This window comes from Wasmannia auropunctata, unplaced genomic scaffold (assembly GCF_000956235.1).
Source record: "Wasmannia auropunctata unplaced genomic scaffold, wasmannia.A_1.0 LD336000.1, whole genome shotgun sequence".
Classification (NCBI taxonomy): domain Eukaryota; kingdom Metazoa; phylum Arthropoda; class Insecta; order Hymenoptera; family Formicidae; genus Wasmannia; species Wasmannia auropunctata.
The window spans coordinates 2,695,420-2,712,331 of NW_012026890.1; the positions used below are offsets into that span (position 1 = coordinate 2,695,420).

Sequence of the window (16,912 nt, forward strand, 5' to 3'; positions counted from 1 at the left end):
AGTGCCTGCTAAACAACTTCTTTCCATCTAAACTCCCTGATAGTATATCTACCAATTTAACAATGGACGAAGTGTTTTATTGATATTGCAAGTACGGAATTTTTGTTTTGCGAATAATCAGACATTTCGATGAATTCAATTATCATAAATATTTTAAAGGTACTTATACACTTGCTAAGTGCCTGCTAAAAAAATATTTCTTGTAAAAACTAAAAATATTTTATAATCAAGCTGCCTAATTTCAACGACAAAGGCAACACGCATTGATCGTATAAGCTCGTACGTCAAGAGATGTAAGTTCATGCTCGGCAAATTTCGACGCAAATATTCGGGCGCTACGCGCGATGATCATAATATATGAGCGATCAATCATTTCAACGCGCAATCCGCGCGATTGTAATTACCCCTTAACGATAATTGCGTCCTCCGTCATAATTTTCCCTCATTGTCGACGTACGTCATCGTCCCGCCGCTAAGCGCTAGTGCATTAGCATTCGTCACGAGCACCTGGTATATACACACGCGACGTTCGTGAATGCGCGGCGTCGCGGGTACGTGAGTTTCGTTTGAGCGAAGAAGCGCATTACGACTCGCGTGTCGCACGGTAGCAAGTGAGGGTGGCACTTTGCAAGAGTCGTTCCTACACTTGCGCCACACGTGCGTATACCGTTGGTTTCGGCGCGCAACGCCGAACGGACGATATGAATTATTAATTACCGGCCATTCATTCACGACTATACCGGGCGTCGTAACGCCAACGTTATATATACGGCGCTCGATTAAAGGCGTGAGAAAGAGCCATGGGAAAAGGGAAAGAAATGCCAAGAATGGTGCTAAAAAAAAGGAGAAAAGTCGGAGGTCCCCTGTGCTCGGCCAATATTCATCTGTGATAATGCTGGATATAGCGGTTTAGAAACTCCGAGGAATGTATTCTGGGGGAATCTTGTCTGGAACGGAAAATCTACCGAGCGTATATACACTTGACGTGTGTACGTCTTAATGATCTTCCAAGCGAGCCATTTGAGCGGCTACGGTTCGCACCGCGGCCCGCCTTTCCCGAGCGCGCGGCCTTTAATTTCGGTATCGTATAGCGGTGCGGCGGCGCGGCGCGGCGGTACAAATCGCAGGCGCTCGTCAATTTGGTCCCGCGATCCTCAAGTGCGGGAACCGTTTTCTCGTGCGCGCCAAATAACGGCGGTGTGCGTGCGTGCGCGCACGGGACCGACGTCGTGTGCGATCAACGACGCCGAGAAAGAGAGAGAGAGAGAGAAAGAGAGAGACGACGAAGACGACGTAGCCGGCCGGCGAGCCGAGAGTTGCCGTAGAAGGACCGGCGACTGGAGGCCGACTTCGACGCGCGAGTAGAGGGGTTTCTCCGCGCGAGAGACGCAACGATTACCCATACCATGGAATGAGGCGCGCACACGTGCACATGTGCGATCTCCACGTAACACACGGGGAAACACGTGCACCATAGTACGTTTTACCAACGCGTAACGGCGATGCGGCGGTGCGCGTATGAGTGGAAATGCTGCATGAATCAAACGGGCCCACGCTCTCTTGCCGATTGTTTTCCGTCCGAGGGGGTGGTGTTGTATGCGTGATGCAAAATAAAAGCCGTCAATGAGAGAGCCGTCGTTTGGTAGTGGTGCGTTCCATTATTTATACGTACGCGCGCAACGATCCGATTTCATGTTCAGTGCGTTTGATTTATTATTATTAATTGTAAAAATATGATGCCTTTAAAGAGCCGTCATTCGAACGAGTACGAGAAAGTACTTGTGGCCCACTTATACAAAGGCACCTCAGAAAGTAACGTACTCGAATCGAATGTACGATCTTACACGTCAGCATACGTCCTGAATATATATACACATACGTCTCTCGTACCTGAAATTTCAAAGGAACGGTTTCGTGTGTGCATTTCGATGGCAAACGGTGCGTGCTGCCGCGAGTCTGCGGGGTCTGCGAAATCGCGGCGTGCATATCTGCACGCACGTGAATCGCCGTGCGCGCATGTGTTTATATGGTGCCGCGACGAGGAGAGGCAGGCTCCGAAACTCCATATCGCCATGCCAACTTCTTGCGTAGGACGCAGGCTTGGCCGCCGATGATGATGACGAGGACAGTGGTGGTGGTGGTGGTGGTTAACGCGAATGACGGTGGGTAGTGGTGGTGGTCGTGATCACTATCGTACGGCATTTGCAACGCACAGTGCCGTTTCTGTGCTCCCGGTGAACGGAACACGCGTTGTTTTCTCGTTAGCCGTCGAGTCTCTCAAATAAGTCAACTCTCAAATAGCTGAACAAGTATCGATAGCCTCACCGGAGGCTATAGTCGGTATGTGTCCGCATTAGGAATCGTTTCGTGTTTAGTGCAACTATCCGTTTGGTTTTCTACAGTTGACATTATATGGAGTTTGATACACAATTTTTGGTATTTACAGTAATATAAATTAATATAGAAACTTAATCTCGCAACGAATAGATTAATAGTTTAATTTAAGTAGCAAAACTAAACGAGCCAAAGATATGACACGACAAATGCAAAACGATTGCTTGAATTTAAATAAAATATTTTTTTTTAATTATTACAAAGATTATCAATTATTTTATTGAACAAAATGTAATTACTTAATATAATTGATTAAAAGTCGCTTTTGATCGATTTTTATGCTCGTAAATTAATTTTGCGAGACTGAAACGCGTTGCGAATCAACAGTCTTAATCGCAGCTAATAGAAATTCGCGCGAGTCCCTATATCTTCCCTTTGTGGGGTTCCCTACGGCTACCACGCCTCCGTCTCTCGTATTTTTGTCATCGCTTGCGGAACGTGTACTCCTGACCGGATCTTAGTACCCACTTTCCATCGGGGCTTATGAATCTCTATAAGGCTGTCAAACGAGTAATTCATCCCTACGTCTTTTTTCTCTCTCTCTCTTTCTCTCCCTTTTTCTTTCGTATCCAGTACTACTCACTCACCTTCTTTCCCTCCGTCTGGCCCTTCGTCGTCCATCTGAAGATAATGACGGCCCACTATGCCAATGAATAGCATCCAAAGGGAAGATGCTAAATTTTAGTGTCTTGCATATGAGCGGTCTGTTCTCCGTCGAGATGGAGGGACGAGTGAAGGGCGAGGAAGGATAAAATGGTTGTACGATGCGAAATGAAAAGGTTTTTTTTTATACACGAACATGGTGTTGTATGCATTGAAAAATCTACGTGGGCGGCTGCTTTGTTATGCAGATCGGTCTAATTATGATATAGTCGCTTTGTTCCCTGTGTTGAAGTTGCAATTAGTGATTTGAAACGTTTGAGCGAATATCAATGCATTTTTTTTTAAATTACTTACTCTACGAATATTCTCAGAAAGAGAATTTCTATTTATTCTCATGTTTAAAATAACGTAAACTTAATTCAATGACTGCATTATTAGAGCCGTTATCAATCTACTGCTACTAAATTTCGCACCGTACTAATAATATCGCATTCCGTAAACTTCCTGCTAGAGAATTTCTCACATTTTCATTATAAATCCAAAGGCGTAAGTCGCCAAGAAAGTTTCAATTTACATCCGCATTTGAATATGCAGGAAACCCACCGGGCGTCGTAAACCTGTCGCGCACGCGGGATCGCGCCCTTAAATTTCCTGTACTCGCTACCATATCCGCACTCGCGCGTGTCGCGCTTGTCTCACCTCTGAATTCCTTAAATCATAGCTGCGTGGCTTGTAAAATAAGTTAATAGTCGCGATTAACTATAAATTCGCTCTCGGAACAGCGCGAGAGAGAGAGAAAGAGAGAGAGAAAGCGAGCCGGCTAAAGCGATGACGTTCTCGCGCGAGAATCTAATTACCATATCCAGCCTGATATCGGTACGCGAATGAGCTCTGTGCTCGCACGTGCGCGATTCGTTCGCGGCGTTAAGCAGTGAGAAATTGAAATAGTTGGCGATTGCCATCGTCGTCGTGGTCTCGATGGCGACTGCCGATGGTCACGCGAACCGCGTGTCATCGTTGCATTCTCTCCGCCAGGGCGCATCAATTGAGTAATTGGCTCATTGTCAGTACGGCGTTATAGCGTGTACATACATAATCATCATCGTCACCGCGTCTCTTTTGACAGTCTAACTGGATAATGAAAAAAATGAAAAGTTGACTGAATAAAATGAATTGTTCAAATAAATTGAGAGGCTTGCTTATACAACAGTAGGCTAATCCACATTTTGTAAAAAAAGAGAAATTGAACTTTAACATTAAAGTGAACTTTAGAGTTTATTTTGTCCGTTGTTACATAATGTTAGCCTACAGTTAAGCGCGACAAGCCCTTCAATTTCATAAAACAATTGTGTATAACAGTTTATACGCTTTCTATAATTGTATTAAATATCTGCTGAAGTGACATCATTAGTACTTACAATTTGCCAAAGATAATTGATATTATTTCCACTTTCCGCGAAGATGGTCCCTTGTCGTAAAGATAAAGTTTATCAGTTTGTACACACGGACGATTTTACGGCGCGCATTGCGACGGCGATATCGCCCCGATATCGTCTTTAGGTAGATCTACAATCGCGAGACGCTATTGTAGGTAATAGTATTAATTAATCGCGTCCCACGCTTCGCATTTGCGCAGCTCGCAATCGGCCGCTTTGACGTTTATATTAGGACACCCGGGAAATTTATGTCGCTCTCTCGGAAGATTGTTTGTTCCAGGCAAAACTCGTTAAACTTGTAAATCGGGGCAACGTTAAACGACGGTGATATTTTACGTTGCTTTGAATAAACGCTATCGGGTTCGACTTAAATTTCCTTTCTATATTATTCCCTACAAATTTGCTTCTAAAATATTAACTATTAATTATCTCTTTATCTTTATCTTGGATATTAAAAATTTGCATTAAAATACTATGTTATTAAAATATATTTTATTTAATTTGCTCTAAGTGATACTAAGTTTATCTGACTATTTTATCGTTTCCGTTATTGTGCATATCTCAAGTGCAGCTTTTTTTATATCGTAATATTCAACAAACATCCCTATCAATGAATTTAAATCTACATATTACAGATGCATTTTTTCCGCACGTATCGGAGACGCATAGTGCTCCGAGACACTTCAATCATCCGTTATGCGATCGCTTGCGGATGATGAATGACGGCGATAAATCGCACGCGCGAACCGATTTCGTCCTTGATGCGGCGGCACGCCGCAACGCGCGAAGGCTCTCGCATCGCGGCACGAAGCGCAAAAAGCACGACGCACGTCGGGGGAAATTGCAATAAGGGTCGGACGGAAAGCTAGTCGACGGTATCATTTGGCGCGATAAATCCCCGACCGATTCGCGTTGGAGCGTGCGGCCGACGGCGACGCCGCTATCCGCCGCGTGATCAGCGGCCGCGGCGGGCGCGGCGGTACAGTTGCAGCTGCGGCCCGAGTGCGCGCGTTAAGCACGCTTTCCAGGCCGCAATGCTCGTGCAGAAATTTATATCCGCATCTCGCTCTCGGGTGTGATAAACGAGAAAACCGCTCGCGTTTTCGAGATACGGCGTCGCTTGCGGTTTAGAGCCCACTCGTCTGCCCGCGAACAGGAAGCCTTCAGGTTAATTAATATATCTTTAAGGATATAGTTAATGGCCCCCTCTTTACGTTACGGCGCGCGTAACCGCACTGTTACGGCTGTCGTGCACTTTATGCGTACACAGGAATATCGCGCTATTAGCATTCCTGTCGTCTCGCTATTTTTAGTACGCTCGCGCGCCGCTTCAACGGCAATTTAATCATACTTATGTCGATCATCGCATGTCTGGATTACCGAGAGATGCCTCCGATAATTTAATAGGATCGACCCGTTAATGGCTACTCGTCTCACTTTTATCCAAACGATGCGTCAATCTCGAACCGCAGACGGGCGTCCGGTAAATGCTCCGGAGCACGCAATTCGGCGACGCAGCGTTGCGCTCCTCTCCTCTCCTTTCCTCTCCTCTTGGGCCGCTTACTTTCACGTGGCGTCGATGAGAAAACTTGCTTCATTAAATCAGCCAAAAATCATCGGCCGTGCCTTCCGGCCGTGTCCGTTCTTCGGAGAAGTCCCGCGGTGGTCTCGAAGTAGGTGGTATTATAACGCGTTGACGCACGACGCCATCTCGAATTTAAGACCATTTAAGAAAAATTATAGGCCTCGTTGTAAACACTGAGTTTTTATTTACAATAATCGCAAAACATCACGAATTCTCTCTTTAGCGTTATTAACGTAAAAACACGTTATCGATTGTACGCTGCCACATTTCACGCTTTCATCGTCTCTTCATCAGCACCATTAAATCCTCATATACAACATCGTCGACGGTCGTGTTATATCCCATATTCGAGTTTCATTATCGTGCCTCTGAAAGAGGCTGGTGTTGCGACGGCAATAATCTTCGTTCGGCAGGCAACGACAGAGAATCCTCGTTCTTAAACGTGTGTACACGCGAAAATGGATTCTGCTCGCTCATGCAACGCCGTTATTAATTATAAGGCCAATTTTGAACGGCCTTCAAATTACGTAGCCGTCTTTTATGATTACCAGAATTCGATTAGCATTGCATATTGTACAACAGTATTGCTTATTATACAATATTTTATTTATGTAATTTTATTTATATATAATTATTATATATTATTATGCACAATTCTTCTCTGATTTTGCATCAGTGTATGTATTCTACACGGAGAGAATTTTATTTTAAAATTTACCTTGAAAATCATGTTGATCGTAGGACAACATAATATTTCGACGAATTTTATGTGATTTTCACAATTTTTTTAATACATGCTACAACAAATTTGTTGCAGTACACAGTAAAATTTGTCGAAATACTATGTTGTCCCACGATTAACATGGTTCTCGGGATAAATTTTAATAAAAGGAGATTCTCTCCGTGTACTTATCATGGTTATTCTATACATTTTATTATATGTTTTAAAATAAAAAAAAAATCTAATTGTTTTAAAAGCAGCATAAGGTCTTTTAAACTTTATTTTAGAGATTCCACTATTTTTAAATGCGGTTCTGCTTGTATGTCGCAAGTACGCATTAAATGTATTTCATCTGCCCGAGGTGATAGATTAGTCGCGCCATTGACAGAGCGCGCGGGCCGATTCAAGTATAATAAGCGAGTGTCGCTTAAATAAAAATGATTTATACCCGCCGCGATGTGTCAACGAGATAGCGACGACGTGGATTGAATTCAGATGAGGCTTCCCATACGGCCCTAAGAAATTATACCCGGTGTCCTTCGTGGAATCTCCCTCGTGATGATCCTAAATTAGCCCGATCACCGATCTCGATCGTATCATCGTTGTAGTAAACTTGTTTATAAAAAAAAAAAACCATTAATAGCGATTCGTGATTTGTTACGGTCGTTTTTTCGGGTTATCAGGAACATGCGGTAGAGTTTTTGTCCTTTTTAAGCGGCATTAGTAATGACCGAAATATATAGCTTTATCAAGGAAGCAGAGAAAAGTTGTAGCGCAAAATATAACGAAATGTTTGAGTTATTAAAACCGTGAAGCGGTTTAGTTAATTAAGTCTCTAACTATCTCAAGTTTAATTATCACGGATGATAATTCGATAACACATTCTGCGACGTTGGTGTCTTCATCTCCTAGTCCTCGAGTGGAAAAAAAAGATACAAACACGAGAGGTATTAATTTGTGTCTTATAAAATACAGGGTACGCGCACAGTTTACAAATAACATGACGTATATGTTTCGCAAACGTCAAAGAGCGGTCGTTTCAGCCGGCGGGGTGAAAGAACGTATACATTCCGGCGGTCGAATTACGTTTATGATCCAGCGCCCAATCGTGCACGTATACGCGATATCGCCCGGCAAATAATTACACCCCGGGAATTCCAATTAAGCTGATAAACCAGCGGCGATAATCGGCACGATTGCGTTAGCGTAGTGCACGCTGTCATCGGAGAAAGACGTAGAGCGTGACAGGGGCCTAAGGCGCCAAGTGCATTGGCCACACTTGCGTCCCGCGGCGCACGGAATGTCGGATCAAAGCGGACGATTCGAGAGAGGGAGATAAAGAGGGGAGGGAAAAAAAAGACGGACGACCCAGACGCACAGGGCGAAAAATAAACCGCCGTGAAATTCTGCGTGCACGCACGCGGCGCTACTGGATACGCATCTCGATGGAGAGATGCCCATTAAGTGCCCCTCCTTGTAACCAACCATACCCCGGTTTTCGAGGTTGTCGCCACGTGTTTCAACTGCGCGTTTCTCGCAAATTCTTTTTCGCGTTGCGTATAATCTCTTCGACATGACGTAGCGATTGTCGGTGCGTGATACAAAGTAGCGGAGGTCTCGGCTGTGCAAACCAAACGCGAAAAGGAGCGCGCCGAACGGCGCCGTAGGAAACATCAGCTGGGGCCTTGGTTGGGGCCGCATCGAACACACGGTTCTCTTGGGAACGTGCTGTTCTTGTCGGCACTACGCACCACTCTTATCGTGTTATTAATCCTTCACTTGTCCGCAGTGAATCTTTGCTTGTTCTTCTTGAAAACGATTTCCGTTTTTACCTCGCTTTATACGTAGATACAAAATATAGATATGATAGAAATAATTATTTGTAGGAGAAAGAGAGAGAAAGATGCGCTTTTTAGCTTTGTCGTGTTGCTGTTATCGTTATCTTCGAAATTAACATGAATTATCTCGTAATAATTGAATGTTTAACACTTGGAAAACTTCATAATGTCGCGTATCTAAACTTTCATTTTCCCATCGCACTTCCATTCTCTACGAGTAGATTCAGATAAAGTTTTATCGTTCGCAGAAAGTTCGACCCTGGTTCTCCGGCGTGTTCTCGATTTTGTTACTATAGTATCTACAGCTGGGTTCGCGCTTTTTTATCCTCAACATTGTTACCCAAGTTTGCCAGAGAGCTAAATAAACTTCTTACCATCATTCTCTTGCTTTCTTCCTATATTTCTTTTTAGCCTGTGTAAATTCTATTCCCAGAAGCTTTCACGCTATTAATAGCTAGCTGATGAGATTTTATCAACATGTAGAAGAACTTTTAAAGAGAATGTTTAAAAATCTAAGGACTACTTCTAGATTTTGTCTTTTACTTTTATTATTTATTTCTACCTTTCTATAATTGCTCAATTATCAAGATGTCTAATTCATTATTCTGTATCTTTACTCAATTTTTCACAACTTTGTTTATAAAATAAAATGAACTCTGAAATGAAATCATAAAGTCTGTTGCAGAATATACTTATAACTAGAAAAAGTTACCTTAATAATTTTCAGTAATTATTATGACATGAAATATCCTCCCATTCTTCCTCTGTATGCTCGAGTAATGCATTAATTTATCACTGATCCGTATTATGTCATGGTTGAGTAATTCGCGCGCTTTAGATGACGTAATCCTTGCGGTAGGTTAGCCCTGTGTCACGAGGTCACCGGGGAAAAAAGACGCCGTCGAGGTTGCGCCCCAAGAAAGCGGCCAAGACGCCGACGGGGATCAAATAATCATGGCTGGTCGTAGACTTCCAGAAACTCTTGTCGCAAACTTGGCAACTACAACGGTGCAATGGGTTTCCGAGAATTATAGTTGTAACAAACATTTTGTCGGCTATTGTCGCTTAGATTGCGACATCGACTTCGTAAAAGAACTCGTTACGGAAATGTCTACGATAATTCGACTGTAATGGCCTTTATCAAAAATATATTGCAAAAACATTAATATTAATACTAGGATCACATCGATGAATGTTAACATATGTTTCTTGTTAATGTATTTTATGTTTCAAATTTCATGTTCCTAAAATAAATTTCTAACTGTCTTAGAAGAAAGTAATGAAGACGAATTTGTATCCAATTTATTATCATTTTTTTGCGATGTAAATAATTAAGCTATAAAATTCTTTCACTTCACTTTCACTTCAATTAATACTCTTTATATCTTGGAAACTGATCGAGCAATTAGCTTTAAATGACGTGATGCGTTAGTAGAGAGAGGAATGTGTGTAATGAACGATTCTTAACTCCCTCGTTGCAATTCGTACTCAAGAGTAGCGTTAGTCAACAATTTATGGCTGGCGGTTGTTCCTCTAACAAGCTCCTCGATTTCGCACTCGCGGAATTATAGTTCACGCGGGCGCCCGTAGATATTCCAACACAAGAAGAATCCGAAAGAATTGATTTGCGGCTCAACTTGGTAGTTTTGTGAATGATCTCATTATCATTCAAATTGAAAATTTTTTATTTAATAATGAATTAATAAATTTAAAAAAATAAATTATTAATTCTGTCCAAATAAATCGTTAATTTCGCTCTAATAATGTAATTAAAATAATATATACTATTAAAAAAATAGAACTGGTAGTGGAATTAAAATATACGAAGTATATATATCAGTAAAATTTGAAATGTATGCCGAAATATCTTCTTTTAAATTGCCATTATTATTTTGCTATATTTGGACGCTTGTGTGCTTTTCTCTAGAAGGCCGTGAGACGCCACTGTCACCACCACCTCCTTCAAGCTCTTCGGTTCAGACTTCACCTCGTGGCTTGGGTTATACCTGCGGCCCTATAGATGGATCCTTGTACGCCGTGGTGCATCAAAGCGCTGCAGGAGGTGCTCGCGGCTCGCCATTGACGGTTTCTATGGACAGTGGCATAAGTAGTGCACCGCCACAGAGACCGAGCCCGCCAGAACCCGAGCCGGAAAGTCAAGCCCACGGAGACCTCGACAAGCTTCTCCATGATATGATGCTTACTGTCGAGGTAACAGAGTTTACCAATTACGCATAACGTATAGATATAATTATACAGCGAGATTGGTGTGCGGAAAGATTAAAAAAAAAATTAATCGAAAAATATCCGTTTTTCACATTTTATGAAATTTCTTTACAGTCTATGCCAGATCCTCCGACAGACGACTACAATCGCGATCGTAGTGAGAAGATGTACATTCAAGAATCACGCAGCTACAGCAGTCACGGCAGCAGTCATCCAACGTCTACGTATTCGACTCTGAAGGATTCCTACAGGAGTTACGGGGCCGGCAAGGAATCGAGTCCGCCCTACAATTCAAGCAGTAGCTACAGCACCCTGAAGAACGAGTACAGAGATTCGTCGAAGAGCATCGAGCATCGCGATTTCGAGTACCGTATGTCTCCGGATCGGAAGATAACCGAATCCTCCAACGACTCCTACAGGAAACACGCGGATTCCTTCTCGCCGCCTGGCAACATCGATTTCATCGACGAGGACATCCCGTATCACGCCAGGCAGACCAGCCAACCGTTCTCGTACGGCGCCACCACCGACATGATAAAGCATCAGAAATTGTCGTCGCCTTCGCTAGTGAGGAAGGCGTCTGCGCGAGGTGCGGCGCCCGTCGTGGATTTCGAGGACATTCTTGGCGAGAATTCGAGAAGACCCATGAGCCCACTCAGTCCCAATACTCCGGATCCGCCGCCAGAATTCGCAAACGGGCCCATGAAAAGTGGATCTGATCACATCGATGGGTAAGTGACTTTTCGATATTTACTCACGTTATACATAAAAATAGCCTTTTTTTGTATAGTAAACATTAAAAAAAATCATTAACTGTATGAAAAATAACGTATGAAAATGTGTGTAGCGAGAGCATTGAGATATTTTCGTTTTGTTAACTATATGTGGAATTATGCCGCGCTCACGCGGCTTTATTCTCGCTTACAAAAATATCATTAGCTTCTCTCGCTTTTACCACTCTCTTTCTCTCAAGCGTTTCCAAGAGAAATTTTACTCTTTCCACATCTCGCGACACACGATACTTATTGGCTTCGCGCTGTCAACGACCGAAAACGGTCTCCTCGCGGCGGATAAACAGCATTGCGAAAGTGGAGATCAGACTAGGTTTCCACAGACGTCTCGGTAGGGAAATCGCGATGAATAGACCGTATCTCTGGCAGAGTTTCCAGACGATCGTCGACAGTATGGTGTCGCAATGTATCATCCGAATCGGGTACCGCAAAAGAACCGCGCTCGCGCTTAAGAAAACGATCAGACGATCAGGAGAGAAAAAGGGAGAGTAGAAAGATTCACCGAGTCGGCTGTGGATAATTAATAAATTGTCGAACCATACGCGGCTACGATACCGTACTTCTGCCGGGAATGGTAAACGCGGTCGTTACATGAGTCATTGTTCGTAACGCGAATAGAGAGATTTAGCGCCGCAAGTATCCATCCCCGTCGGCGATCGATAGCATAGATTCGCGAATGATGAGGATCTCAAGATATGAATTACGAAGTGTAGCCAATAAAGCTATTCAGAGAGGTACTACGTTAATTGATTTTAACCGAACGCGAGTGAACGTCCGAAATAAATGTATATTAATTAATTGCTTATTAATTGCTTCGCTCGCTAAAATAAATTTTTTTATTTATAATTCTTTGTAAACATTTTATATAAATTAATTGCTTATTAACTGTTTTACTCGCTAAAATAAAATCACATTTTGTTTACAATTTTTTTTAGCAAATTGAGAATTCTGTAAATAAAATATTTATTCTAGAGGAATTTTAAAATAAATAAACACAAAAACAGATTACGCCGCGTTCAAGAATTATACTAAAAAAAATAGAATGGCGCAGAAATCTATCCAGACCGATTAAAAATTTGTTTATTTGCAACAATTTATTTATCTTTAATTTAAAGTTTATTTACAAATGATTATTAAATTTACGATATATTTTTTGTATACATGTGTATATACATGTATCGACAGTGAAATAAGAGGAAATGAAGTTAAGTAGGTATGCATAATAATGTTTCGAAAGAGACTCGTTCGTTACATCGCGCTGCCATAAATGTAAAGGCATCCCATAAATGTGCAGTCACTATATAACGCCATTCACCTCGAAGTCATCAATTTTTTTCGTACAAACCCGAGACTTTCACGGTCCGGTCCCGCCTCGCACATTTTGCGAATGAGATCCCGCGCGTGAATGGAGGAGAAAGCATGTACGATCACATAAAATGAATCTGTTAACCCTGTCCGCTTCGGCACGATTATAACACGTACCGCTTCACACATTTATTTCTTTCATTGCGATATCATTAAAAAGCGTTAAATTAAGAAGCCAATGTCGATTTTTTCCCTTCGAATACGAATAATTTTGCAATTTCTTAAATGTCCGGAAAAATTGCTTTTACATTTTAAATTATATATTTTATTTTATATATATGTATACATTAAAGTGTTAGTTTAAAATTATTCTAGAAATATTTGTACGTCAATATTATTTAATTTTCCGTTGTATAAATCTTTGTTTTTTTACATTTTTAACAAAACGATGTTGCATGGATTTTAACTTCATACAAAGTATTCAATTTCTGAAAAGTTCGCGTTTTAAAATCTTCTCCGCCTCTGCTGTTATTTTTAATTATCCATCTAAGGAAAGGGTAAAGCTGTACGAAAAATGGAGTGTTGACGATACCTCGTCGGGTTCAACGAACCAAATATTCGTACCGTAAAATTCGCGTCGTATTGCGCGCCACGGAACGCCGTGAAAATAAACTCGCGACTTCCCTCCGAGCGAACGAAACGATTTTGCGTTGCGCGCGAGTAACCGCGAGATTTCGTACGGTTATTTACGAAGAGACGTTTCAACTTGAGGAGGAAACAGACGACGGTTTACGGTCGAGAGTTCGACAACGAGCGTTCGGTAGGTAGGTCCGCTTTCTCGCGAGTGAAAGAAATGTGACATTCCAGGCGTGATGACATCGGAGACATTCTTGCCTTTATCCGTTATGACTCTTGCTAAAATAAAACAGGACGTTACTTAATAAACACATTTTAGAGTCCTCAGGATTGCGACATCGCGACTATATCGTTAGGGAAAAATTATGATGGGGCTTAAGACACGAAGGACCGATATTTCGGGATACCGCGGACGTTCTCTGACATAATTATAAATATAGAACGGACGAGAGAGACGCGCTAAATTAGCCCTGTAAAACCATGAAAACATCTCATTTTGCCTTCCCATCTCATTTGTCTTCATTTAGTTTACCCACATTTGATATATCGGGATGATGCTGGCTAACAGTGAGATATCACAAATGTTTTCCGTTTGGAAATAAAATAACCCCTTCGTCGATATGTTATATCATAATTAATATTACATTATTTGCTCGTTTCATAATTCTTTAAATAAATTAATTAAATATACAAATTAATTAAATATGAATGGTTGGTATTGAAAAGATGATTTATATTTAAATTTATTTTCATTTTTATAATGATTTATTGCGTTTTTATTGGTTATTATTTTCATCCTGCAATGATGTTTTTTCCCTTCTTTACGTTATCGAGTACATTACGCTGTAACATCTCTTTTTATCTGTTCTACCGACATAAGTCCGGAAACAGCAGAGAAACGACATTCGGAAACGGAAGTCATTGGAAGAGGCAAGGTACAAGCACAAAAGCCGCACGTATAATTTTCTTCGCAAGCTCGAGCTTGCATCGTCCTTTTTTGATAGACGCGACTTCCATGTCCCGTGGGTCAAACTTTTCTATTGCACACGGAAATCCTTTTTACCCACGTAAAAATGTCGCCGACGGACGTAACGCATTAACAATGTTCTTCACCCTAACTTTTGCATATTCATGTACTTTTTTAATGCAACTTCACAACTTGCTGTCCTAGACAATGCTACAACAATGGTGCAAGTAGTAATTAGTAAGACAACGTAGAAAATACTTATTTGTTATATTAATTACACTGTGTTACAGCAAAATTCTCTCCGAAGTGCGATCGCATATGTTTTCCGAAGATTTTTTCGCGTTGAACACAATGCCGTTGGCAGAATTCGCCTAGCACGTCAGGATTTTGAGTAAATTTAAAAGAAAGTGATCAAAGAACTTTGGGAAATAAGTCTTTTAAAAATACTGGACAATAATTATCGTGCCAATTCTCACTAACCTAAAATATTTCTAATGTGGCTTAATTCTGGGAATCCTTTGAATTAATTGTTTATTAATAAAAATAAATAAATAATTGTATCAAATAAACTATTTAAGCGTAAAGATAAACACAATAATAAACCATATCACGTAATTTTTTCTAACAACCAAAGACACCCACTGCTCCCACGGGCCTCGTAAATTAACGAGCTTTTTTTTATTTCCTTGATAGCGATGCGCTCGGTTTAATTTAAAATTTACCCACGGGGCAAATTTACACGCATTGTGTCGCTGCGCAGATGAGATCTCGACTAGCGTGCACACGCAATTGCGTTTTATGGCACGCTTGATTTGCGTGCAAGCCGGGCATCTGTTACAATTACTATTGATAAGCGGCGACATGGTACACTGTAACCAATTCACTATCAACAATTTAGGATTAACAATTTGGGTTACGCGCATAGAATACCAAATGATAACAAGATAAGCTTCGATCGATATACAATTTATATATAATGATTTCTCACACTCTAAAATTCAGAATCAGCATTCAGCGAATTATATCTAAAAAAAAAGCTGTTAAATTTTGAGCGAGACACAATAAACATTTGCCGCGGAACGCATCGAAGCTGTATAAACAAACTAACGGAGATAGAATGCTGTTTGCCATTCGCTATGAATAATAGAAAAGGCGCAATATTCCGTTTCTCTTCTCTTTTAATAATACAACGTATCGAGTTTGGTTTCCAAGAAACACAAACCAATATTTCAATCAATGATACATTTAAAATAAACGCGGATACTCGCGAGAGATTCAACGAATCGGTCAAGGTTGACGCAAGCTCACGATTCCAAGCGCTTTCATATTTGATGCTATTAAAGTAGCTCTCTGCATTTGTCATCCGAGACGCGAAGTTATTGCACGTTTTTAGACATGCAATTTTATGTATCACGAGATAAATTATTTTCCTTTCGGCGCACAAAGGAGAAACATTTTATTATTCTTCAGAGCTTGAAAACACTGGAATCTCCTTTGTGAAGCGAAATTGAAATCTTTTGACCTAAATATACAATATGAATAAGCGAAGAGCGTCTTTTTTTGGGGTACGGATTCCTGATAAGATTTGTGTGAATTTTTACAATCTCAAGTTCACAAGCAAACTGCGAATTATTGGGCTTGAAACATACGATTCTAAACTGAAACTGAAGCACGTAATGTCATAAATTAAAATTGTTAGTAATAATACCGATGCTAATGGGCAAAATCTTAAATCATTGCAAAGAAATATATGAATTGCTGCGGATATACATATACACGTTGCAATAATTATTTTTCACGTAAGAATAAATAGAACTTCAGTTCTACCACATCGTTCGCCACTGGCAAATTCAGAGATCTAAAACGATGGACCGTTTAAATTAATGATCTTTTCAAGCGACAAGTTCACTCGCGAGGCGCAGTTTACAACCCTTCTGGGGGTTGTGCGCGTTCGGGCGGGCATAAATTTTGTTATTGGAAAAAAGAAATCCTCCGTGACTTACGCTGATTGGCTACCGAGGCCGTCGTTTATTATCTCGAGGAACGGCTGGATGTAACGCGTTCTCCGGAGCCACGAGTCGATGGCCCGGGGCGACCTCATCGATCAGGGTGTAATTATCGGCGTCTATCGCGGTAGGAGGTCCAGAATCCGGCGTAGTAGAATTCCGCGAGTCTATTCGCGAAGGAGCCCGGCATGTTCTGCCGAGCCTTTGTTATCGGAGTCGCGGTCTCGTGTTCCCTCTACGAAAGCGTAACTTCTCGTACTACTTCTTCTTTCATTTAAGCGCCGTGTAACGCGATAAGTCCCTATTGCGCGAGACATGAAAGCGAGAAACGTCGCAATTATCCAGCGTTATTTATAACGTGTTACTTATTAAATGTTTTGTCTCACGTTGCACAAAGCAGTAAT

General features: G+C 41.4%; 1 protein-coding gene across 14 annotated transcripts in view; it reads left to right on the plus strand.

Moving 5' to 3' along the window:
• LOC105453348 (tensin-1) overlaps positions 1 to 16,912 on the plus strand; it is a 173,683-nt gene that overhangs the window by 146,554 nt on the left and 10,217 nt on the right. For 13 of the 14 annotated variants that reach the window (XM_011695211.1, XM_011695214.1, XM_011695213.1 and 10 more), the window contains 2 exons: positions 10,505 to 10,788; positions 10,918 to 11,534. In XM_011695211.1, coding sequence (XP_011693513.1) covers positions 10,505 to 10,788; positions 10,918 to 11,534 — 901 coding nt within the window. The remainder of the gene's footprint in view (positions 1 to 10,504; positions 10,789 to 10,917; positions 11,535 to 16,912) is intronic. The other variant, XM_011695212.1, reaches the window with a different exon arrangement.